Below are 25,474 nucleotides of genomic sequence, written 5' to 3'. Positions count from 1 at the left end.
GAAAAAAGAAGATTGTTCTCGTGAGTGCGGATCATAAATTCCTATATTAATTTATTTTTTACATTGTGAAATCTTTAAAAGTCTGACATTATCGGCAGCATACAAAATATGTAACAAAACAATAGATCGAATGACACTGAAATGAAACTCATATAATCGAATTTTCTGCGATATTCAGCCAAACCCGCGAAAACAGTTCTGCAGTGACAAGAACTGGAACTCTACTGGTAACTGGATTCCAAACAGTCGAACTGCTTCTTATTCTTACGCAATGATTTAATTGAGCTCAGAGAATAAGGATGATGCTGATTATGAAGAAGATGATGAAGATATTAATATCTTACAGATGGAGTGTAATTGTAATTCCTCTCTGGGTCCTTTTTCCTCGACGTACTGGAGCAGAAGTAAGTGAATGTGTGCAGCTGGTGTGGAGCTGGTGCAGATTGTTAAACATACTGTTTGTCTTTGCTAATTCCATCTAGTTCCATGACTGCATTGTTTCTAACTATATAGCCCATAAATATTACTTGCTTTATCATTTTACCTAGAAACACATGCTGCGAAATTCGCCAAAGCAAAATAGCCTATGTATTATAAAACACATTTGGAGCACGTAACAAATTTATAAAATTTAACTAGGTTACAGAATTAGCCTACATCCGTTACGATCATAACAGAAAATGCATATTAAACATGTCTCTTCACATATCGCCTTTTGAAAGGATATTTGCCAAATTACAGCCTACTTTGAAACTTAAGGAGATCCCATTACCGTTATTTGAGAACAATATTATGCGATATGATTCTGAATTGATTATTTTGGCTGGCTGAGTTCAAACATCCTTGCACATTGTGTGCGAGGACAAATATAGAGTTCGAAACCTGGCTGGAAGCTTTGGTGTCCCGTTAATTGTTTTGACTGAAATGTATCTAATTACTGTTTATATCTTTAAAGCAGCGTTAAATAAGTTCTTCTTTCCCTCAGCAGTGCTGTTCCCTGATTGGGCGTATAAACCAGCGTGGTCTCCTCCTGGCTCGCGGCAGGTTCATTTATGGCACTTCCTGTTAGAGCTGTTGGGGCGTGGCGAAGGTGGAGCAATCACGTGGGGCAGCGAATGGGGAGAGTTTGTGATCAGAGACCCAGAGAGATTGGCTAAACTGTGGGGGGAGAGGAAGGGCAAGCCGCACATGAATTACGACAAACTCAGCAGAGCTTTAAGGTACATGCACTGACCAATAATTCATACATAGGACAGGACCTACGAAAATTAGGCTATAATATTGAGATATATTACTTAAAGAATAATTATGTAAGTTTACATGACTGTCACACTTCTCTCCAGATTTACAGAGAAAAACTATAAAGAAAAACCCCTAAAAAGCTATTACAGTAGGCTATATGAAAAAATTGTGATATATCTACCTCAAAGATACATAGGCCTACAGTACATGTTAATACAATATCTATAGCTACTTTGAGTTGAATTACTGAAATAAATGAACTTTTCCACGACATTCTAATTTATTGAGATGCACCTGTATATATTATTATGACATAGCCTATATTTTCAGATCCTGTAATGTCATGTGCTTCTTATTCCAATTCCATGAAGGCCTACAGACTTTCATACATACAAAAAATATAGAAACACACACACAATGCATAATATTTATGATATTTTATGAGTTGACTAATACCTAGTTTGACATCTGTTTTTTTTCTTCAGGTATTATTATAATAAGCGAATTTTGCATAAGACCAAAGGGAAACGTTTTACCTATAAGTTTAACTTCAGCAAACTAGTTTTAGTGAATTACCCAAGTCTTCCAACCTGCCCACAGGTGCGTGAGAGTGTTTTAAATGTTTTATTGCATAGCTGTAAATCTATTTTTAACTTTTTATTATAATTTTTTTTTTCAGAATACAACATCTGTCCATTTCTCTGTCTTTCCTTCTCAGCTTTCCTTCAACCACCCTTCTGTTGACAGGGGTAAGAGTGTCATTGCTTACCTTTTAACAATGAAATATTGCTTATTTGAGATATCATCACTGATTTGAGCAAATAGCACTGAAAATGTGATTCAGTTTTTAACATTGACACAATTTTTCTTTGTGTCCATGTTTGTTTGTGTGGGCATGTTGTCTGTGGACAGCTGTGCAGTCAATTTCTCATCCCCTTTTCCTGCCATACACTTTCCCCAAACCCCTCCCCTTTCCCCAGACACATCCAATCCAAAGGCAGTTTACCCTCTTTTCTGGCCCGCCTCCCTCAGGAACTAACCTATCAGAGCTCTCCTACCTGTCACCAGTCAACCCCGCCCTTCAATTCACACAGATTTTAAACTGGCCAGTCAAAAGCAGCACAGAGTGGCCTCTCAACAGAGTCATGGGATTACAAGAGAGGATTAAAAGTGGACCACAAGACAAAAACCATGACAACAAAAATGACAGAAAAATATTTCCTGAGACCATGCATTAGAAGTTTTAGTAATATTATTGGTTTTAAAATATTTATCTTTTTTTTTTTAAATTATTTTATAAATCCTTACTGGCAGTTTGAGTGCAAAGCACTTTATATATTTAATACTATTAACTTAAAGAGACAAGAGAGTACACATGAATAATTTGAAAAGTAATTTATCTGCAAAACATTTTAATTGAGTCTAAAATTATGAAGTGTCTGTCTAATAACACATTGTTAAATAAAGATGGTTTTCTTTATGCATTTTTTTTTACATTTTGTTGGATTAAATAAATTTGGCACTCACTGGATGATTGCAGATTTTGCAGGTTTGACTATTTGAATGTTGAGAAAGCAAGCTCATTGGCTGCAGAATCAACAGAGGCCAATCAGCTTGAGCCGTGTAGCAATGTGATTGCTAGTAGATATTTTATGACTGAATTTATATGCGTACATATACACACACACTGCAGATCCTGTACAGTATAAGCTAACAGTATGAAATTTGTACTTCTATATTGTACTGTTGAGGATGGTTCTATATGTGGTGGGGGGGTGTCCCCCTTAGAAATCTAGAAATGGTGTTTATGGGGCACCTCGATATGGACTAAAGTGCATTTTAGCATTAGCAATTAAAGGGGCAGAATCTTCTGTTTGCAGATGCAGATGCAGACATGACTTACTCATATTACAACAATAAACTTATAATGTAGGCATATAATGTTTATAATGCCATTTGGGATAATGACAAGGGCATCACTTACATAAATTAAGAATGTAGCAATCCTTTCATTCTCATCATCCTGTGTGATCAAGCAGTCTTAAGTTATCTTGCAATGATTCGGTTAATATGTAATCACGTTCTCACTGACACAGAATATAGTGATTCAGTTTGAAGTCCTACAAGCGAATTAGCAATTTCAGCCCAAAAAAAAAAAAAAAAAAAAAAAAGCAATGATAAAGTCTCTTCAAGAAGAGATAACCACAGACTTTTTTTTAAATAAAGCAATAAATGCTTTATTTTTTCATATATATGTTATTTCTTTTGTGCAGAGTATTTTGTTGTCACTTTATATGAAAATGTTCAGTATAATATTTTCTCAAAAATCCCACACCATGGAGAATTTACTGTGGAAACCCATGGCAAATTCTGTGTTGGTTCTATAAAAATAGTTCTATACAAATGTCTGTATATTATTAACATTGTAATCTTACCCATGCATCATAATGTGGTTCATATCTGCCACCTATCCCGTAATTCTGAACCTGGAAAATGATTACACCACTCATATCTGCCCTTTGAACACAAGGCTCTCCAGATGTAGGGCTGAATGGGAAAGTTATCAATGGGTCGGTCCAGTAACTAATGATGAATGCGCAGTTTGCAGGGAAGAGTTTGATTACGGTGGACTGTCTGACTTAAAGGGATAGTTCACCCAAAAATTGTATCATCGTTTACACACCCACAAACCTGTAATAATTTATTTCTTCCGTTAAACATAAAAGAAGATACTTTGAAGAATGTGGTTAACCAAACAGTTTCTGGTCCCCAATGACTCTGATTAGTTACTGAGGACCAGAAGCTGTTTAGTTACCCTCATTCTTCAAAAGTATCTTCTTTTGTGTTCAACAGAAGAAAGAACTTCATGCAGGTTTAGAACAACCTGGGTAAATTATGACAGAATTTTTGTTGTTGTTGTTGTGGTGAACAATACCTTTAAAGCGACAGACACATCCATGCTTCTAAAAGTACAGGCCTATTGTTTTATTAAAATATGGATAGTCTGTTAATATAATATTTCATACATTATCAGAGCTTAGTAGACAAAATTATTATATTTTTAGACATTATTAAACAGATTAATTAATAGATTATAGACCTATTTAATATTAGACCCTATTTATTAATTTATCATTTATATTAATCATAAATATATAGGCTACATAATAAATAATCATATGTCATTTGGCATTTTAAAAAGTTTTAAAAATGATAAATTATTTAGATAAAAATTGGACAAATAATTACAGAATAATGTAGTCCTAATTTAAGCAAATTAAAAAAAATAAATAATAAAAATTAATCCTATCCAGGTAACAGCTGCATAACTGCCATAAAACTAATAATATTTAATAATTATAAATAATCGAATTTAAAATAACAATATTAATCTGTTCTGTTGCAAGTTTACATAGCCTACTTGAGCATGTTTTCTCATGGTTTACTGTTGAGCTATGAGTTTCTCACTGATTATTTGGGTCCTTGGTGGTGTTTTTTTTTTGGGGGGGGGCTGTCGTGAATGGGTGTCCCTTATTTTGCCTGCTCGGTTCTGTGGCTGCGGTTCTGAAACTGCTGGTGCTGCGGGTCTGCAGCTGGATACTATTGGCTGAAGGTGGCAACCAAAGGGGGGGTGGGGGGTGTCCCCCTTAGAAATCTAGAAATGGTGTTTATGGGACACCTCGATATGGACTAAAGTGCATTTTAGCATTAGCAATTAAAGGGGCAGAATCTTTTGTTTGCAGATGGGGTTGACACATTTTTATTTTTTAAATACGTGCAAAACATGTAAATCATCATTCCAGCACAAAATGAAAAGGAAACATTTAAAATCAAGCTTTAAATGTAACTGCAAAGAATGCAATAACAACTCTTTTACAGGAATAACTCCTTACTGGCTGCTGATCCACTCAGGCAATGTGATTATATCTTGCTAAAACTTTATTTTAATCTATTGAACTTTTTTGTTTATTACTGCTGTGCTGTATATTAACTATTATTAACATTACCGGCACCTAAACAGTAATAAATGCTACTATGATCCAATCTAAAAACGATACATAATAAATATAACAGATACTTCTATAGTACAGATGCACTTGATATGATTTCTCCATGGTCTCAGTGTCTTTCACTCCCAGTATGACAAAGAACAGGGTCTCCTGAACTCTTGTCCAAACTCATGGATCCATTTATTAGCCACTGAAAAGACACCATTAAATATATAGCTTAATGTCATATGAAACTGAAATAAAATGTAGTCACATTAACATAGATTTATTTTTATGTATACACAATAAAAAAGTAATACAAGTTGTTAAAAAACCTACCCCATTTGTTACCCCTTAACACAGGGCATCCAGCATGCTCTGTATACCAATTCACATTTCCATTTTTGCGGAGGTTGTACCAAAACACAGCTGAACCCTTACACAGCAGAGAATTGATGCATGAATTTTACTTAAATCATTCTAATATACCATATAGATCAGTGATTTGAGGGTTTACCTTTTTTGGCTTCAATGCAACTCCAACTTGAGGAAACACAGTGGCGCCCCCTATCTCCACATCACTCATCTACAGGCACAGGACATGACTTACTCATATTACAACAATAAACTTATAATGTAGGCATATAATGTTTATAATGCCATTTGGGATAATGACAAGGGCATCACTTACATAAATTAAGAATGTAGCAATCCTTTCATTCTCATCATCCTGTGTGATCAAGCAGTCTTAAGTTATCTTGCAATGATTCGGTTAATATGTAATCACGTTCTCACTGACACAGAATATAGTGATTCAGTTTGAAGTCCTACAAGCGAATTAGCAATTTCAGCCCATGGGTTCTCTCTGGGTTAAGGACAATTAATCAACTAGGTTAATTGGTGTAATACACTTGAAGAGAGAGGAACACATTAGATTGTGTTGTCATCAAAGCGTGGATAGGCTAAATATTACATTATTTACCAAACTTTTGATTCATCATCACCAACAAAAATAGCTTGTGAGAGTATTTTGTTGTCACTTTATATGAAAATGTTCAGTATAATATTTTCTCAAAAATCACACACCATGGAGAATTTACTGTGGAAACCCATGGCAAATTCTGTGTTGGTTCTATAAAAATTGTTCTATACAAATGTCTGTATATTATTAACATTGTAATCTTACCCATGCATCATAATGTGGTTCATATCTGCCACCTATCCCGTAATTCTGAACCTGGAAAATGATTACACCACTCATATTTCACAGGGAACAGAACATGTTTAATTTGTTGAAGTGTGAATATAAAATATATTATAATCATAAAATATCATCATATATCATTTATCATATTTATCATATCAAAGCTGATATACGAGCTTTGGCAAAAGTTACAGTCTGAAGTTTATTTAGTTTGAGCAGTAAAGAAAAGATATGCTGTCTGTGCATGAACAGGTGATTTCTTTCCTACTGTGACCGTACATGTAGGTCTTCAGCTGATTTCATGGAGAGTCCTGTGATGTCTGCAATCCTCTGATTGAAATGAGAAACCACAGGCTTGTCTTCCTTTAAAAAAACACTAAATACAAAGACATGATTTTTCAGTAACACTTTACAATAAGATTCAATTTGATTTTTTGAAGAATTGAAAAATATTGTAAAGTGTTTCTATTTTTCTTCCCAAAATAAGTGTGAAGAAATAATATGAGTGTTATAATATAACAGTAATGTAATGTAAATGTTCATTTTGAGTGAATATAATGGGTGAAAAATGAGATTATCACCTTTGAGAAGTACGGATCTTTGATACTCCCTCAAAAGTCAAAGACCTAGAAAGCTACAGTAGGTCACATAAGGTAAATGGAACATCATATATATATATATATAGAGAGAGAGAGAGAGAGAGAGAGAGAGAGAGAGAGATCACATTTATTTGAATGAATGAATGAATTATAACATTTATTTGAATTAATTATCGATCGTTTGTTCGAGAGAGAGAGAGAGAGAGATTTGTGTGTGTAGTGTGTGTGTGAATTAACTGCGTCTGCGTTCTGTTTCATTCCTCCTGGTGCTTAAAGGGATAGTTCACCCAAAAATGAAAAATAGCCCATGATTTACTCACCCTCAGGGCATCCTAGGCGTATCTGAATTTTTTCTTTCAGACGAACACAATCGCAGTCATATTTAAAATTGTCCTGGCTCTTCCAAGCTGTATATTAACAGTGAATGGTGCCCCTGTTTTTGAAGCCTAAAAAACTGCATCCATCCATCATAAAACTATACTCCACACAGCTCCGGGGTGTTAATACAGGCCTTCTGAAGCAAAATGATGCATTAGTGTAAGAAAAATATTGATTTAAAAAAATGTATAAACTGTAATCTCCAGCTTCCGGTCGCTCAAGCAGGCACGTTCACGACAAGGTGTTCGAGCGTATGACGTAGGCGCAGCGGAAGGCGCAACATTAGAATTAGAAGTACAAAACGAAGATTTCTATAGAAAAATGTCGGCGGATTTCGATATAAGCCAAGAGAAGACTGATTTTCCTTTGCTGAAGTAAGGAAACTTGGTTCTCGCAGGACTAGCATATTCTCACCGGACCTTACGCTATGCCTACATCCTACGTCATCCGCCGGAATTCTATTGTGAACGCACGTACGACAGTTAGTGGAAGCTAGAGATACATGTTTAAATATTGATTTTTTTTTTCTTTCAAAAATGCATCGATTTGCTACAGGAGGTCTTTATTCACCCCCCGGACCTGTGTGGGACACCTTTTATTATGGATGGATGCGCTTTATTTGACGTCTTTTGGATTATTGAAAAATAACACCCATTCACTGCCATTATTAAGCTTGGAAGAGCCAGGACGGTTTTAAATAACTCCGATTGGAGTCATATACACCTAGGATGGATTAAGGGTGAGTAAATTATGGGGTAATTTTCATTTTTGGGTGAACTATCCCTTTAACAAGATATTATAATGATTCAAATATTTTATTGATTTGTGTGTGTGTGTGTGTTAGATATTCACCAGAGGTCTGGAGATATTCTTCAGGATCTCTATCTCTCTGTCTGAAATAATGCCATGATATCTGATGATGCGAGGCTCGTCCCACTCCACTTCCTCTTTCACTGGTGCATACATCAGTCTGGGGTTTCCTCCACCTGTGCTGTACCTACAGGACAGCGCCCTCTGCCTCTTGGAGGTCTGATTTTATAAAATATAATAACATTCCAATATACAAAAACAAAGATTTACATTGACTGTTGTAATTTCATGTCAAATATTGATTTGAGACCTTGCACTTACCTTCTCATCAATCCCTCCTCTGCACAGTGTCTCATATGTATTTGACTCTGTGTTCAGTGTCAATATGTCAGGGTATTTCTGTAAGTGTAGGAGTCTGTTCAGCTGAACTATGTCTTCATCATTAGTTGAATCTAAGGGCAAAGATGATTATGACTTAAATCACAACAATTGGGTCAAATTGACTGACAAGCTCAATTATAAAAATATTAGTATTAAACTCCAGGACACTATGAGCTCACCCAGATTTAGACGATGGTCAAAGTAGATTGCCACAGGTAGGCTGCCAAAATGATAGGCTGAGAAACTAAGGTAGTTTGTCAAAACTTTATTAGTTGAGTAATTTTTAAATGTGTTACGAATGTACAGAAACCAGAGAAAGGCATGCTGGAATTTGCTCTCGTTGTAAGCGACCAACCCCACATGGTAAGCTTCCTCTGCATTTAGAGATGTGTCTGTGAAATCAAAACAGATTGAAGCTGATTTTTGAAAGAAATAAAAAGTGAAACTCTCTCAGTGAAACCACACAGGTGCAAAACCGCGGACAATTCACCCTTCATGATGTCTTCTGGGTAGAGTTTGTAGATCTCTTGCAGTCTTATCAGCCCTGAAGCAGCACCATCCAAATCCTCTGGCTGTGGGATCTCTAGCAACTTTGCGTCCAACTCATTCTGATACTTGTTACACTGATAAAAACTCAGTTGAATGTGTTTGACGATATTTATTAATTGACTGAGGAGTGTGTAAGCAGCCACAGGGTCTCTCATGATTTCCTCAGGGTCCACAGGGTCGGAGTGTGAAAGCAGAAGATTCTGATAAATACTGGATTGAAGACAGTGGTTCATCAGAAGTTGTATTGTTAAAAAAACAACAACAACAAAAAAACTTAAACATACATCTAACACCATATATAAGATTGTTAAACCTCCATTGCTATAAAACGGAATGCTTTTTTAATCTTAGAATTTATAGAGGGAACAATGAAAGTGTATTCACCTCTTCATTGTCTCTACATTCTTTTCTTCAGCATCAATGTACTGACTGAAGCCCTTCAGAAGGTCTTCTTTCTTCTCAACAAGCTGTGCAATTTGATCTACAGTATTGAACAATCTGCACTTAATGTCAAAGAACATTTGATATATGTTATATTTGATTTTTTTTTCATTAGAAGTATAATGAAAAAGGTTTCAAGTAAGAAACCAAAGAGAGAGTTAATATTGTTTAGTCAATAATAAATTAAAAAATTTAAATCTACAACTATGTTTGTATGAGCGTATCAGTATTGAAATATGGCTAAATTTATTTTGGTCTATCACAAATGAATACATAAAATTAACTTGTCATGGCAACTGCGTAAAAACATCAGTTAGAGAAATATAGATAAAACACTATAAGATTCAAGTATTAACAATTAAACTAATAAAAATATAATTAATAAATATAATATAAATAATATATAATATATATATACATAAATATAATTAATAACCTGTTGATGAGAAGAATTCATGCCTAGCAGTACAGACAGTCCAAAAACACACCACAAATGTCAGTTCCTTTAAGGCCATTATCAAATCTTCAATTTCTCAAAACACAACTTCAGTATGTATACCTTGAAGTGAAATTGAGCTTAAATACAGACCATTTATTTGCGTCTTTCAGAGACACACCTGTAGACACGCCTGCCCATTTTATAGTTTCCCTGTATTCCTACTATTTTATGAAAAACAAAAGTGAAACTTTACATGAGTGAGTTCTCATGTGTCAGCAGGCTGGTTGGGAACAATGAAAGTAAAGCCTGTATACACATTTGCTAATCAGTTAACAAATAAGTAACTATTTAAACAAACAGGGCATTATAGTAGACAACCAAAGAAAAAGGAACTAATCAAAGATGAAACGCACGGACCAAAAGAAACAAAAACAAAAAAAAAGAGAAAAAAAAAAATCTACGTAAAATATTCCTCAAAACAAAACATAAATGTTACATCATGACAGTCATGACATATCATAATATACTTTTGTTTCTTCTATGAAATTAGTTTCTTAGCTACCAATATAATTTCATGAAGCACAATTGGAGACAGCAAAGGGTATAATCATGATAGAAAAAGAGAGACATCCTAATATAAAATGATTATTATAAACTATTGTATTATCAAAGCCTGTTCTAATGTTACCTGGTCAAACTTTACTGGCATAGTGTCCTTTTTGCTGTGTTATTGCAGGATGCTGTGTCAACAATCACGCATGCATTACATGGAAGTCTGATTTATGACTAATGCAGAAACTAAAAGTTAAATTAATTATTTCTGTGTTATACTTTCTGTGTGAGCCAAGGGTTAATAATGATGCAGTCACTGTTTGTATTAGATTATACACAGTTCCTAAAATTTTGTCTTAAAAAAATCATATAATAACTGAAGAGGGTCAGAATTAGTACACACATACATCATGTGTGGGTGTTTTATGTCATATAAGTCATGCATGAAGACACTGAAGCCTGAGGGTGAGACACACACATATAATTTTTGTTATTAATAAAATATTGATATATCTAATCACAGGTACTATACACAGGATATGTTAGCATAATATCTATAGTTACAATTTCTGCGTGCAGCATAAATAAGCTACAGCATGAATTTCATATGACTTTTAGCGAATATTATTATGATAAACGTTTTGCAGGTCGTTATTTCACATGCCTTTTACTCCAATACAGACATTTCTGTGTTCATTCTTGCATGCTTCTTTGAAAAGATTCCAAAGTGAGTAAATTACAAAAGACCTCCAAGTGAAATGAACACTGCTGAACCTGAGAGCTGTTATAGAGCTGTTAAGTGTTTGAAAGATCAAGGAGAACCTGCCCTGCGTCTCAACACAGATTCTCAGCACAACTTCTGAGTTTTTAAACAGTGATTGCTCTTTGCAAGTCCATAAGTGGAGTACATACTGTCTACATTTTAAACAATTACTGTAAAATAAATGTTAGATGAATCACTAAGACATGAACCTGCATATACAGACACTAGTAGCAACACAGACATTCAATGGAAGTCAGTATGTTGTCATAGCTGCCCTGAAGGTCATAATAATATTAAACCACATGATTAGGAAGAGAGTAACTGACAAATAACTTCTTAAATAGGACTGATTGATTCATAGTCTTTAAAATCTTGCAAAACTATGATTCTTGGTTATGTTGCTGTGAGAGTCACGTCTCATGTGACGCTGAGATATGTTGACAGTCTTGTTCACTGCATGTGAGGTTCATGTAAAAAAAATACAGTATCAGACTTCATATACAAACACTATTGACTGCCAGCCCAACACATTACAAAACTACTCATACCACAAGACATACTAAAATATGTAAATTGTCATTCTAACTCAAACTGAAAAGGAAACATGTAAAATTCAGCTTTAGATACAACGGCAGAAAACACAGTGTCTCATTTACAGGAATAACTCCTTACTGACTGCTATAATTAATCCACTCAGGTAATGTGATTATCCATTTATAACTTGCTGAAACTTTATCTTACTCTATTGCACTTATTGCACTTTTTATTGTACATTACAATTATTATTAATATTACTGGCACCTTGACAGTAGTAAATCACTGTTAAAATGCATACAATACAGTAGCTATCTGTGTTACAGATCCTATATACAAAACTTACATGATACATAATAAATATAACAGATACTTCTATAGTACAGATGCACTTGATATGATTTCTCCATGGTCTCAGTGTCTTTCACTCCCAGTATGACAAAGAACAGGGTCTCCTGAACTCTTGTCCAAACTCATGGATCCATTTATTAGCCACTGAAAAGACCCAATATATCTATGAAATGTAGTCATTTTAACATAGATTTATTTATACATTATAGAAGATACACAATGAAGCAGTAATCCAAGCCGGTTGCAATATATTTAAAAACCTACCCCATTTGTTACCCCTTAACACAGGGCATCCAGCATGTTTTGTATTCAAATCCACATTTCCATTCTTGTGGAGGTTGTACCAAAACACGGCTGAACCCTTAAGCAGTAGAGAGCGGATGCATGAATTATTCTTAAATCATTCTAATATATCTTATAGATCAGTGATTTGATGGTTTACCTTTTTTGGTTTCAATGCAACGCCAACTTGAGGAAACACAGTGGCGCCCCCTATCTCCACATCACTCATCTACAGCAAGAGCACACCATTTATTGCTCATAAGGATTGTACAATACAGGTAATATGGCAAATGAACTTATAAAGTAACAATGGAATTTGGAGGTCTAAACTTACATAAATTAAGAACGTAGCAATCCTTCCATTCTCATCATCCTGTGAGATCAAACATTAAATTATCTTGCAATGATATGACTGGTTAATATGTTATCAAGCTCTCAATAACACAGAATAGAGCTATTAAAGTTGAAGTTTGAAGACCTAAAAGAGAGCCACGGGTTCTCTCTGGGTTAAAGAAATGTTCTACAGTTGAAGAATGACTTTCACATTTTTCATCAACAACATAAATTGCACACAGACACAGTCAAAAACTTAAAGGAGAATTTAAACATGAATTTAAAATTTTTGGTGCAATTGGAAAGTCTCTATAAGTAAACACATGATAATTTAACTCATGAGGGAATCCAAGGCAAATACTGGCCAAATTGATGTAATGGCTTTATCTTACCAATTCATCATAATGTGGTTCATATCTGCCACCAATCCCATAATTCTGAACCTGGAAAATGATTGCACCTCAATTGAAATGAAAAATTCAAGTAAAACAACACTTAATATTACACAAGGAAAACACGTGTTAATCCGTGAAGATACCTTGATGTTCATTGAAGTTTGATAATTGAGGTGAATATGAAATGACTAAATAAAAATATAATATCAGTCCTCAAACCTATTATGCTCTTTGGCAAAAGCTACAAAAAGAAGACTAAACCAAATTATATTATGCAAGAGACTGTGACCAGGCTAGCTGTAAAACATGCTTTGCAAAGCTTTGCTAAACTAGGACAGAGACAGAGTTGTCCTTAAAAAAAGAGATGCTGTCTGCACATGAACAGGTGATTTCTTTCTTACTGTGACCGTACAAATAGGTTTTCAGCTGATTTCTTGGAGAGTCCTGTGATGTCTGCAATCCTCTGACTGATACGAGCAACCACAATATTGTCTTCCTTTAGAAAAACACTAAAAACAAGGAAATTATTTTTCAGTAACACTTCACGAGAAGATTTAATTTGTTGTTATCAAATTGAACCCTACTGTAAAGTCTTTCCATTGGTCTTCCAATAATAAGTGTGAAGAAATAATGTAAGTACTATAATATAACAGAATTATAATGTAAATGTTAATTTCGAGTGAACATAATAGGTGAAAAATAAGATTATCACCCTTGAGAAGTACGATTCTTCGACACTCCCCCTGTAGTCAAAGACCTAGAAAGCTACAGTAGGCAGCAAAAGGTAAACAGAACATCAAATATAATTATGTAAATCATCATCAACAAGATATTAGATTATAATAATAATGACAAATATTTTATTGATTTGTGTGTGCGTGTTTCTGTGTGTTAGATATTCACTAGAGGCCTGGAGATATTCTTCAGGATCTCTATCTCTCTGTCTGAAATAATGTCATGATATCTGATGATGCAAGGCTCGTCCCACTCCACTTCCTCTTTCACTGGTGCATACATCAGTCTGGGGTTTCCTCCACCTGTGCTGTACCTACAGGACAGCGCCCTCTGCCTCTTGGAGGTCTGATTTTATAAAATATAATAAACATCCAATACACAAGAATTTATATTGACTGTTTCACAATTTCATGTCAAATAATGATTTAAATTTGAGAAGTTGCACTTGCCCTCTCATCAACCTCTCCTCTGCACAGTGTCTCATATTTACTTGACTCGTTGTTCAGTCTTAATATGTCAGGGTTTGAAGTTCTCTGGAAGCGAAGGCGTCTGTAAAGGCCCAGCAGATCTTTGACTTCATCGTTAGTTGGGTCTGAGGCAAAGAAGTTTATGACTTCAATAGTCTGATCGGAAAGTTGTCTGATAACTTCACAAATAAAAATATTCTGGACACCATGACACTCACCCAGATTTAGAAGCTGTTGGCCGAAGTAGATTGCTACAGGTAGGCTGCCAAAACGATAGGCAGATAAACTAAGGTAAAGGAGCAACTTTTCCTTAGCAGTGTTTGAGTATTGTGTTAATCTATCCAGACTGTACAGAAACCAGAGAAAAGCATGCTGGAATTTGTGCTCGTTATAAGCGACCAACCCCACATGGTAGGCTTCATCTGCGCTTAGAGACATTTCTGTGAAATATTAAATGAAAGCATCAATCAGATTGGAACTTGGAAGGAAAAAGTGAAACTCTCACAGTGAAACCACATTAGTGCAAACATTTCACCCTTTGTGATGTTGTGTGGGTAGAGTTTGTAGATCTCTTGCAGTCTGATCAGTCCAGAAGCGGCACCATCCAAGTCCTCTGGCTGTGGGATTTGTGCATATGTCAGCACTGTCTGATACACTACAAGATTTTCAAATATGAGAACAGATCCATAAGCAACTGCATTGAAAAAGTTGAATAAAATAGCTTCAAAGCATTTACTATTGGTTCACTCTTTCATTATTAGTTTTTCTCCACATTTTTATTTCTATAAATAAACTACAATGCATGTTTAGACATTTGACTTTATAGAATTAAATAAGATCTCACACTGATAAAGACTCTGTTGAGTGTAATCTACAATGTTTATCCATTCAGCCCTCACTCGTCTGAGGAGTTTATAAGCTGCCACAGGGTCTTTGATTTTCTCAGGGTCCACAGGGTCTAAGTATAAGCCCAGCTGAAGCAGCAGAAGAAGCCTGGATTGAAGATAAAAGTTCAAATCAAATGTACATCAAATGTTGTAGTGTTAAATAAATGTATTTATCAATATAATCTTGATCTAAAACCAGATATAAGATTGTTAAATATCCACAATTAGTTTCCTATACCAGGTTATTGCTGTAAACTGAAAAGCTTTTAATAAAAAATACTTTCTTGTTTAGGGAATTTTCACCTCTTCATTATCTTTACATTTTCTTCTTCAGCATCAATGTACAAACTGAAGGTCTTCAGAAGGAATTCCTCTTCTTCAAAAAGTTGTGACATTTTATCTATAAAACAATTACATCTGCACTTAACTGTCAAAGAACTGTTCATTATTCTTTATTTATTTATTTATTTGACATAACTGGTGGTATAATGAAAATGGTTCATTCATTAGGTAAGAAACCAAAGAGAAAGATAATAACTGTATGAAATCAAGAATTAAAAAAGTGAAAATTTGATTGTAAATTTGATTATAGTCAGAAGTGTCTCACAAATGAATAAAGCAAGTACATAAGAGAAATATGGACAAAACAGTAAAATAACAAATTAAAAAATGAATAAACTCAAATTAAATAATTGATATTGTATCCAAATACAAACAATAATATACCTGTTGAAGTGAAGAATTCATCCCCGTTAGTACAGACAATCCAAGAACACACAACAAGAATAAATGTCAGTTCCTTTAAAGCCATTATCTGACCTTCAATACCTCAAAACACAAAAACTTGTGTACTTTATGTTTCTAGAAGGGAGCTAGTGGAGCTTAAATATATGCCTCCTTTTAAAGACCCACCTGTATTACATCATCTGCCTGCATTTTCCAATTTCCCAGTACTGCAATCAAAGATTTATGAAACGAAAGTGAAAATGAACATGAGTGAGCTCTCGTGACATATGATGCTTCAAAAATAGTCTTTCATTTCTTGTACATAGTAATTAGATGCACCTAATAACTGGACAAAACATAGTTGTGTTTGTTCAATCATGAGACCTGTTTAAAATCATTTAACACTGCATACACAATGGGCATATAGAATTGAATTGAATTAAATTGAATTGAACTTTTTCTATTCGCCATTTGTTTACAATCTTTTGTGTATTTGTTGTGCAAACATATTTTAGGCTTATTTGAAATTAGCTACTTTCCATAAAGTCTGTAGGAACGAGACCACCCAGTTTTTTTAAAGCAGGAATAGGTTTCACAGCCAACCCCCCCCCCCCCCATATCATCGCAGACTGTCAGGTTGACATATCAACAGAGTGTTTAAAAGACAAATATATTTCACCTTGTGGTCTCACTTTTCTAGAAGTGGTGTGTACAACAGTTCAGACACTGGCCAAATGTCTATAGTGGCCAAAGGCAGAATAACTAAATAAAAAGAAAAATAATTCAGTTATCTATAATTCATCTGTCATTCAAAATATTGCTGTGTAAGAATGCTGTGTTAGCAACCATGTCTGGATCACATGTGAGTGTGACTAATGCAGAAACTAAAAGTTAAAGTACATCATTCCATCAGCATATGTGTGTTGTGTGTGCATCATGTCTCACGCAGCTTGAAGGCAAGTATGTTGACAGGCTTGTTTTCTACATGCGGGGTTCACCTAAACATCCAGCTTAAGACTGAACAGGGAGAGAGACAGAATATATTTCATACCACAATAACTGTATGACACTCCCACTGGAACTAAACACAAACAATCAAATATCATACTGATTCCAGCACTTCCTGATGATGAAAAAAAAGAAACAATATCAATATATCATGTTAAAATTGTGATATCACTATCAAAATTATCAATCAATTTCTGTGTACTTCATTCAGCTTTTAGACACCACTGAATTTGAACAGTATCATATCACAGTGTGATCAGTTCTGTTCAGATAAGTCTTTCATCACAAAAACACCTTTTCTTATCAGAAATCTTGTCAAATAAATTCTAGTTTCCAGGCCATAGGCTATATGAATTTCAATTATATACATGAATGGTGGTGATCAGAATAAAAAATTGTTTTAAAAATACTCAAATTAAAGAAAGGAATTTCACACACACACACGCACGCACGCACGCACGCACACACACACACGTTGGGTTTCCATGTTTGAAGGGTCATTAGCCTACATAAATGTAAAGGTTTTTATACTGTATAAACTGTTTTCTATCCCCTAACTCTAACCCTACCCCTCACACAAAACTTTCTGCATTTTTAGATTTTCAAAAAAAAAAAAAAAATCAATAATAATAATAATAATATGAAATAAATAAAGATAATTCTGTATGATTTATAATCTTGTTTCCTCATGGGGACCAAAAATTATTCCCACAAGGTCAAGAAACAGAAACAAAAGAAGGAAAAGGCTGAGAAACAATGAACTAGGAGGAATCTAAATCCATATATACTATTTTAGTGGCAGTATGAGCATGTGAATACACCGAATTTGAGTAAACAATATGATAATTTTTTCCTAGCGATACACAATTGCATTCATTACCTCCAAACCAACAGGCGGCACTAAAATGCTTTTGTACTAAATAAACTCCGTTGGTTCTGTAGTCTGCGGAAACGACGTCATTTTGGCGCCGAATTATACAGAGTTAAGCGCGCGGAAGAAAACATCGATGCTTCAGAAATTTTAATAACACGCCAAAATATATATTAAAAATATATTCCGGATTTACTTAGTATCAGCAGTGCAAGACCCCAACAATGCAGCGAAGCATAGCGTGAGTGTGTCCTGCTTTCTTTTGCTTTTTTGTTGACCACAGAACATTACATGAACTGCAGTGTCTGATTCTGATACAAGAAGACCGTGTTTAACCTACACCAACTAACTTTCTAACTGCGACATTGTTTTTTCACCCTTTTTCCTTAAATTGTCTTTCTTTAAATGTATTGGATAACTTCTAAAACAGTAACGTTATCAACCTGAGCGAGCTCATTTGTCTTAAGTTATCTCGTTGTTTCCCGCCCACAGATCTTTCTTTCAGCCAATGAAAAGCAAGGAAAAGAGTGATGGACAGGTCAAAGCAAAAACCGAGTGAGTGATATTTAGGGATGTTTACCGAATTAAACATTGTTTAATTAAATGTATTTTTTTCTTTGATTTTAAACATAATGTTGTAGAAACTTAAATGCAGCTATTTATCTTGATTATGTATGTGTTCTCTTTGGAAACAGTGACAACTATAGAGTTGGAGGAATATGAAGACAAACAAGCAATGTTATATTGTTTTATAATAATGTTGAATAATGTTTTTGTTTTCTCCTGCTGCTCAGACCTGTAAAAAGTCCTCTCAAAATTCAGAATGGCATGCAGGAAAATGATTCACCTGTAAAGAAGGTTCATAAACGCAGTCGAGCAATCATAGACAGTGATGATGAAGATCAGCCAATAGTAAAAGAGCAGGTGCCAAAACAGAGTGAAGTTCAAACAGCAAAGCCAGAGAAGGTAAGACTTGAGTAATCATGAGCATCAACCATAACATGTCAGTATTGTTGTTAACGTTTCTGTTTCTATGTCTTACTATGCTAAACACACACAATTCTTTTATCACAAAGGCTGCTTCCACTGTATCTCCAAAAACTCCCATAACCCCAACGACTCCTGTCACGTCGAGTACCTCTGTTGCCGTGGTAACCCCTGCTTCCTCAGGTACTCCAGGAACTCCGACATCAGCATCGCCGTCAGGCATTCCCAAACGCAAGACTGGTCTGTATCAGTCTCTTCTTGCCACATTCCTTCTCGTACTACTCATCATTTATTGTTTCTTTAATTCTTCTTAATACTCCAAAAAACAGTTCCAGCAGTCTTTTTTATGTGAACTGGCAAATTCATCCTAACCGTGTAAAGCCTGACATGAAATAATAGGCAAAAAATCTTTTTTTTTTTTTTTTTTTAATTAAAAGTCCCGCCTCGAATGCATCGGCCAAACAGGAAAACTTATCTGCCGATATTTTAAAAATGCCAATATATCGGTCGACCACTACAGATGACAGAAGGCATGAAGTAGATTGTGTACCACAGGTTTTTCAGCAAAGTTTATGTACCAAATATGAGACAGTAGGCTTTATAGGGTTAAAATCCCTCTCCCATTCTCTAGCCCGCAAGCATTTCCCCAAGAGGAAGCTGGAAAGCAGAAGTGATGGAGAGGGGACAAAAGAGGAGGAGAATGAGGTCGATGGAGCGCAGGAAAGTAAGAGAGCACGAGTAGAGTCTTCACCTGGAAAGACAGGTGAGATGAGCTGATCTCTGTGCACAGGTATCCTGTCCAATATCTTCATACATTTCTCATTGTTTCTTCTCTTTCTCTCTTCAACTCAGACAACGAGATGATGGAGGTGGAAGAGAAGAGAGCAGATGGGAAGACTGTTGTGGAGGAACAGAAAGGGGAGGATAAAGCAAAATCAACCGTAGTTGAGGACGATGCAAACAATGAGATGAAAGAAAAGGATAAAAGTGACATAAAACAGGAGAAAAAGATAAATGGAGAAAATGGGAAGAAAGAAAAAAAAGAAGGCAAGAAAGAGAAGGAAGATAGCAGTCCTGAACGAGTGGTTAAAAAAGAAAAAAACACAGAAGAGGAAGGGGGATCGGCCAAAAAGAAACCTATCAGCAGCTTTTTTGGTAAGCTTTTTGTCCTTTTCTTTCTCTGTATTCTCCCGTCTTTTTAATTGAAGAGAGAGTTCACTCCAAAATGAACATTGTCATTATTTACTTACCCTCATGTGTAGGGTACCCCCAAACCCGTATGATTAGTAAAACAATTTTCGTTTTTAGTTTAACTTTTTTTAAACTCTTTATATAACTTACAATCTCTTGTAGCTCCCAGAAAGGCAGCTGTAAAACTGGAAAAAGAGGAGCAAATTGAGGGAGAAAAAAAGAAGAATGGAGAGATCTCTGATGCTGCTGAACAGAAAGAGAAGAAAAGGTTAAAGTCAAAAAATTTTCAGATATTAAACTGACTTGGAACATTTTATTTAAGAAATATAATTGTTTGTTTCGAAAGGGACCAAGTGTTTTTCTTTGACTCCATTTAAAATGAGCTTTATTGTTTTGACAGTGAAAAGGGGATGGATTCTGCAGTCCAGAGCCAGTATGATCCCTCCAGAGCACATTACAATCCCGTTGACCACGCTTGCTGGCAGAAGGGCCAAAAGTAAAGCCTGCCTTTTATTAGTTAAATAACAGAGTGCTGCAGGGATGAGTCCAAAAACAGCTAGCGTAGCATTTTTGCACATCCGGTTTCATCTTCCTAAAGTCAATGGTTTTTGGTAAAATGCCTTAATTAAGTCTTTACCTATGTAGGTTTTTTTTTCCTTTTTAAAGCTTTTTCATGTCTTAAAAATGTGTTTGCTGACGAGTGGCTAACTAGGACTTCAAAGGTTATCAAGGACATTGAACATCACCAAGGGTGAACAGGAAAACCCATCTACTCATTAGTCTGGTTGTGTTTGTACTCGTGCTCTTTCAAACTATTCTAACTCGTTGGTTTTGTGGCTTTTTACTTGTGCTGATTGTATTTAGGCTGTATATAAGTTGTTCAGTTGTTCATTTGTATTGATTATATTTATGAACAAAATGTGTACGAATCAACTTTTGCTAGTTATTTTCTGCAATAATGCAAAAGCCAATGGAAAAATCCTATTGGCTCTTTTGTGTCGAGGGAACCAGGCTGATGCTAACTTCTGGATTGACTTAGGAAAATATGTCATCCCTGCAGCACTATATATCATTGTTATAAGATCAAGAAAGTTGAAAACGATTTTTCCACTAAAGTCTTTTTCTAACAAACAGCTTAATACAATTTGCAAAATACAGTTTTCTTTCTAAAGCAATAAAATTTGCTTGACACTTTTTTTTTTTTTATGGAAGTTCATTGATGTATCTTATCTCTTTCTCAGAGTGCCATATTTGGCTGTCGCTCGCACCTTTGAGAAGATTGAAGAGGATTCGGGCAGGTATGAAGTAGAATTATTCTATGTATATATATATATATATATTGTGTGTGTGTGTTTTTTCTGTTACATCTATTTGAGTTTGAAAATAGGTGTGTGTGTGTGTAGCAGTTAAAATTCAATCTTTTTTTTCTTTTTTAGGCTGAAGAACATTGAAACGCTTTCCAACTTTCTGCGATCTGTAATTCTGTTCTCTCCCGGTGAGTGTGTGTACTTAATTAATTGAGTTTCAATAGGTTATTATTAATTATTTATGCCAGACAGGGATCGTTTTTCTTTCTTTTTGTCTGAGTAGTGAATAGGTGAACAGATTAATGTCTCCGTTAGAGAGGCAGACTGAAGAAAAGACTTTCATTTTATCTAGCATATATTCAAAATGTCTAAGCTTCACCGTTTCCATTTGTTCAATACTCTGTTGTTTGTTTAGATGACCTGCTATGCTGTGTGTACCTGTGTCTGAATCAGCTCGGCCCTGCATATCAGGGTCTGGAGCTGGGTGTTGGGGAGACCGTCCTGATGAAAGCCGTCGCTCAAGCAACTGGTAAATATATTTGTGTTTTCCCTAATGTCATTCACCATTCTCCTTGCCTGACCCCTTCACTGTTAACTTCTGTTACCAGGGCGACAACTGGACAAAATCAAGGCGGAGGCTCAGGAGAAAGGTGACCTGGGATTGGTTGCTGAAAGTTCCCGTAGCAACCAGAGAATGATGTTTGCACCGGCCAATCTGACAGCAGGGGGCGTTTTCAACAAACTGAAAGAGATTGCTAACATGAGTGGAAACTCTGTGAGTACAAATATAGTAATAGTGATATTGTGAACATATTGTTACAGTTTAACACAACAATTTTAATATATTTTAAGATATAATTTATTCCTGTGATGGCAAAGCTGAATTTTCATCAGCCATTACTTTACAAAAAAAAAAAATTTTTCAACAAGTTTAATTTTGTCCATGTATATGTTCTCAATGAAAATCAGCTTCCTCTCTCTTTTGCTCTTTCTCTCTCTGTCAGGCAATGAATAAGAAGATTGACATTATTAAAGGCCTCTTTGTGGCATGTCGGTTTTCTGAGGCTCGATACATTGTCAGGTGAGTCATTTCACCTTTTACTTATTACTTTTTCAATTTCTCATCTGACCAATCATGCAGAAATGTTGAGTTCATTCTGAAAAATACAGAATAATGAATGTAATTTATGAATGACAGTTGATTTTTACTAAATGTAAATGATGTGCTGCTGGCCTTGATTATAGTGCTGTATGGTGACAGATTTGTATGCATATTAACGTGGAAATATGTTATTTTGATTGGTTGCTTGTGTGATTGACAGGTCACTGGCTGGGAAGCTGCGGATCGGATTGGCTGAGCAGAGCGTTCTCTCGGCTCTCAGTCAGGCTGTGTGTCTGTCGCCCCCGGGCCAAGGTTTGAAATTATCCTAATGAAACTGGCATTAACACACATCATAATCAGAGCATTGATAGAACCTCCAGGCTTTCGGCATTTGCAATTAGATTATTCTCTGCCGTGATGAATAAAAAATGAATAACGTTTAAACGTAAATATTAATTAGGTGTCTATTTATTTTAGCAGTGCTGAAATGTTACTAATATGTTTTTCTTGTGTTGGTTCAGAGTTCCCACCGGCTGTGCTGGATGCAGGGAAAGGAATGAGTGCAGAAAACAAGAGAGTGTGGATGGAAGAGAAAGCACTGATCCTGAAACAGACATACTGGTGAGTCTTTTATGTGAAATATTATTCAGGTCAGTAATAACATGCATTTGTATGATACATCTTATTTTGGTAAAATAATTAACATTTTGCACATACTGCTAAGTGTATGTAAAATTTTGAACACAACTGTATATATGAATATACATATATATGAATCCTGTCAAAAGGCTGAAAACGTCAAGATTTTTAAATATTCTATTCTATTGGCTAGCATAAGGTAAATGTACACAGACTGAGCACAACCTGATTGTCAAACACAAACTGGCGCTGCGAGGGATAATTATCCATATACTACAAACAATATTTCAATTACGACTACAGGTGTCCGCTGCATAACAAGTGCCTGTTTAATGAGTATTAGCATAATTTGTACCCTACAGGAAGTCTCATTTTAACAAATTGGACGGGTGTTGCACTTACTACATATAGCCTCAATGCATACAAATAATGTTTTCATTACTTTCACTCATATTGTTCCTCTCAGTGAGATGCCAAATTATGATGCTATCATTCCTGTATTGCTGAAGGAGGGCATAGATCAACTGCCCAATCACTGCAAGCTCACCCCAGGTACTGACCAATCACAACTTGACCAGTTCTCCCACCCTCCAGCAGAAAATTTAGTTTAGAATGAGACTAAACAATGTTGTGTTTTACAGGTGTTCCCCTGCGGCCCATGTTGGCTCACCCGACTAAAGGGGTCGGTGAGGTAATGAAACGTTTTGATGAGGCATCTTTCACCTGCGAGTATAAATACGATGGAGAGAGAGCCCAGGTGTGTGTTGTTTTAATATTGTTCCACAAGGTGGAGCCTCAGCCATAAAATTGACTTTCTGTTTCCATAGCAAAATATTATTATTTTTTTTGCTTTGCATTTAACAGATCCATATTCTTGAGAATGGAGAGGTGCGCATTTTTAGCCGAAACCAAGAGGACAACACAAGCAAATACCCTGATATTATTTCACGAATCCCACAGGTAACACATACACCCAGAGAGAAAGAAATAGAAATAAGATGGACGCAAAAGCAAGTCACTGCGTTTAAAGCCGGGTGCACACTGTCCGATTTCTTTCCACAATTTTGCTGTCTAATTTCAGGGATAATAAAAGATTCCATCATATGGCAAAAAGTCTTGGATCGCCTAAGCCTCAGTGTGACATGCTCACTGACGCCCACTTAGTTGCTTTTGCTAAGAAATCAGAATGGTTATGTTGGTCATGTTTTATATAAAACATTTTGGGGTTGAAACTTAATATATACTATTACGGTGATTTAAAATGAATCAGTGTTTTTGTTAAAAAAAAAACTATTTAAAATATTTTTCAGTAATTAAAATAAAGTATAAATACTCTGACATGAAAAACTTATGTGAAAATTAGACATGTTGCTTTGACAACTGACTGAAATAAGTTTAAGTGCTAAAATTACTAAAACTGAAATAAAAATGAAAGATATATTGAAATAAAAAAACAAAAATGGATAAATATGAATAAATACCATTATAGTATATAAATACTAAAATAACACTGAAATGGAGCGATCAAATATTTCCGAACTGACACAGTCTGGTGACTTCAAATGCCCCTTCAGTTTGTCAGTCGTAACTGAAATGTAACTTGTACAGTCAATACATTTGCTGCCTTGGCTTTCACCCAATATCTCACTGGGATAATATTGTACAGTATTGTACAAGCAACTATTGTAAAGTACTCACACAGTGTGCACCTGACCAAAGGTTTACATTGTATTAAGGCTGGAATACACTACAGGACTTTTAAAATCTAAACAACTGAGTATCACACACTACCAGACTTTCAGGTCGTTCTGAATGCAACAAACATGCACCTTGTTGCTAGGAGTTTATTTATTTTATTTATTTTTATTTATTTATTTAGTCCTTTAGCAGACGCTTTTATCCAAAGCGACTTACAAATGAGGACAATAAAAGCAGTCAAAACTAACAAAAGAGCAACAATATATAAGTGCAAATGACAAGTCTCGGTTAGCCTAACGCGCCACTATATTCAATAAGTAGTATAAATAGCAGAAAATCCTGCTATTTTAACATAGTGTAAATATAATCTATCGCTATCTGCACTTAGTGTAAATAGCATATTGTTAAAAATACTGCTATTTTCACTTAAAATTGCCTATATCTCTATTTACACTTACTGCAAGTAGCCGCTGCCTTTTTCCCCCCCACTTAGTTTAGGTGAATAATAAGTGAATAAAGTGGGAGGTTGCAAGTTAGGGACAGCAATATCTTTATATTATTTCCATAACTCAAGATTTGGACTCATTGCGGTTTATTTATTTTTAGATTGTTTT

At 35.2% G+C, this 25,474-nt stretch overlaps 4 protein-coding genes across 5 annotated transcripts in view; 2 read left to right on the top strand and 2 right to left on the bottom strand.

Annotated features, from left to right (window-relative positions):
- The first annotated feature begins 194 nt into the window (after positions 1–194).
- Positions 195–2,480, top strand: LOC107721782 (protein FEV-like). The gene is made up of 6 exons (XM_016529943.1): positions 195–227; positions 347–404; positions 986–1,220; positions 1,728–1,842; positions 1,922–1,991; positions 2,155–2,480. The coding sequence occupies exons 2-6, from the start codon at positions 347–349 to the stop codon at positions 2,478–2,480; spliced, it is 804 nt and encodes a 267-aa protein (XP_016385429.1). The 5' UTR covers positions 195–227.
- A 2,869-nt stretch (positions 2,481–5,349) lies between these two features.
- On the bottom strand, positions 5,350–10,117 carry LOC107721781 (prolyl 4-hydroxylase subunit alpha-2-like). Its single transcript, XM_016529942.1, has 13 exons — positions 10,030–10,117; positions 9,537–9,633; positions 9,094–9,362; positions 8,783–8,995; positions 8,544–8,674; positions 8,265–8,441; positions 7,017–7,069; positions 6,715–6,811; positions 6,418–6,468; positions 5,923–5,961; positions 5,749–5,817; positions 5,571–5,667; positions 5,350–5,442 (listed from the first exon to the last, which is right to left on the bottom strand). The coding sequence occupies exons 1-13, from the start codon at positions 10,106–10,108 to the stop codon at positions 5,372–5,374; spliced, it is 1,443 nt and encodes a 480-aa protein (XP_016385428.1). The 5' UTR covers positions 10,109–10,117; the 3' UTR covers positions 5,350–5,371.
- A 1,956-nt stretch (positions 10,118–12,073) lies between these two features.
- On the bottom strand, positions 12,074–16,142 carry LOC107721777 (prolyl 4-hydroxylase subunit alpha-1-like). Its single transcript, XM_016529937.1, has 14 exons — positions 16,058–16,142; positions 15,635–15,731; positions 15,289–15,437; positions 14,980–15,099; positions 14,663–14,884; positions 14,427–14,569; positions 14,146–14,322; positions 13,955–14,007; positions 13,655–13,751; positions 13,240–13,290; positions 12,849–12,887; positions 12,675–12,743; positions 12,497–12,593; positions 12,074–12,376 (listed from the first exon to the last, which is right to left on the bottom strand). The coding sequence occupies exons 1-14, from the start codon at positions 16,140–16,142 to the stop codon at positions 12,306–12,308; spliced, it is 1,470 nt and encodes a 489-aa protein (XP_016385423.1). The 3' UTR covers positions 12,074–12,305.
- A 1,850-nt stretch (positions 16,143–17,992) lies between these two features.
- Positions 17,993–25,474, top strand: part of lig1 (ligase I, DNA, ATP-dependent) — a 23,491-nt gene continuing 16,009 nt past the window's right edge. The window contains exons 1-18 of one of the 2 annotated variants that reach the window (XM_016529956.1): positions 17,993–18,177; positions 18,429–18,491; positions 18,731–18,902; positions 19,013–19,106; positions 19,555–19,686; positions 19,776–20,078; positions 20,277–20,382; positions 20,515–20,610; positions 21,356–21,412; positions 21,551–21,609; positions 21,837–21,950; positions 22,030–22,196; positions 22,426–22,502; positions 22,744–22,835; positions 23,045–23,144; positions 23,629–23,714; positions 23,804–23,919; positions 24,027–24,122. In XM_016529956.1, the coding sequence (XP_016385442.1) occupies positions 18,161–18,177; positions 18,429–18,491; positions 18,731–18,902; positions 19,013–19,106; positions 19,555–19,686; positions 19,776–20,078; positions 20,277–20,382; positions 20,515–20,610; positions 21,356–21,412; positions 21,551–21,609; positions 21,837–21,950; positions 22,030–22,196; positions 22,426–22,502; positions 22,744–22,835; positions 23,045–23,144; positions 23,629–23,714; positions 23,804–23,919; positions 24,027–24,122 (1,947 nt within the window). In that variant the 5' untranslated portion in view covers positions 17,993–18,160. Of the gene's footprint in view, positions 18,178–18,428; positions 18,492–18,730; positions 18,903–19,012; positions 19,164–19,554; positions 19,687–19,775; positions 20,079–20,276; positions 20,383–20,514; positions 20,611–21,355; positions 21,413–21,550; positions 21,610–21,836; positions 21,951–22,029; positions 22,197–22,425; positions 22,503–22,743; positions 22,836–23,044; positions 23,145–23,628; positions 23,715–23,803; positions 23,920–24,026; positions 24,123–25,474 lie in introns of both variants that reach the window. The other variant, XM_016529955.1, reaches the window with a different exon arrangement.

The sequence above is a fragment of the Sinocyclocheilus rhinocerous genome, unplaced genomic scaffold, assembly GCF_001515625.1.
Source record: "Sinocyclocheilus rhinocerous isolate Xijiao unplaced genomic scaffold, SAMN03320098_v1.1 scaffold1112, whole genome shotgun sequence".
In the NCBI taxonomy this organism is placed as follows: domain Eukaryota; kingdom Metazoa; phylum Chordata; class Actinopteri; order Cypriniformes; family Cyprinidae; genus Sinocyclocheilus; species Sinocyclocheilus rhinocerous.
This window is presented reverse-complemented; position numbering and strand designations above follow the sequence as displayed.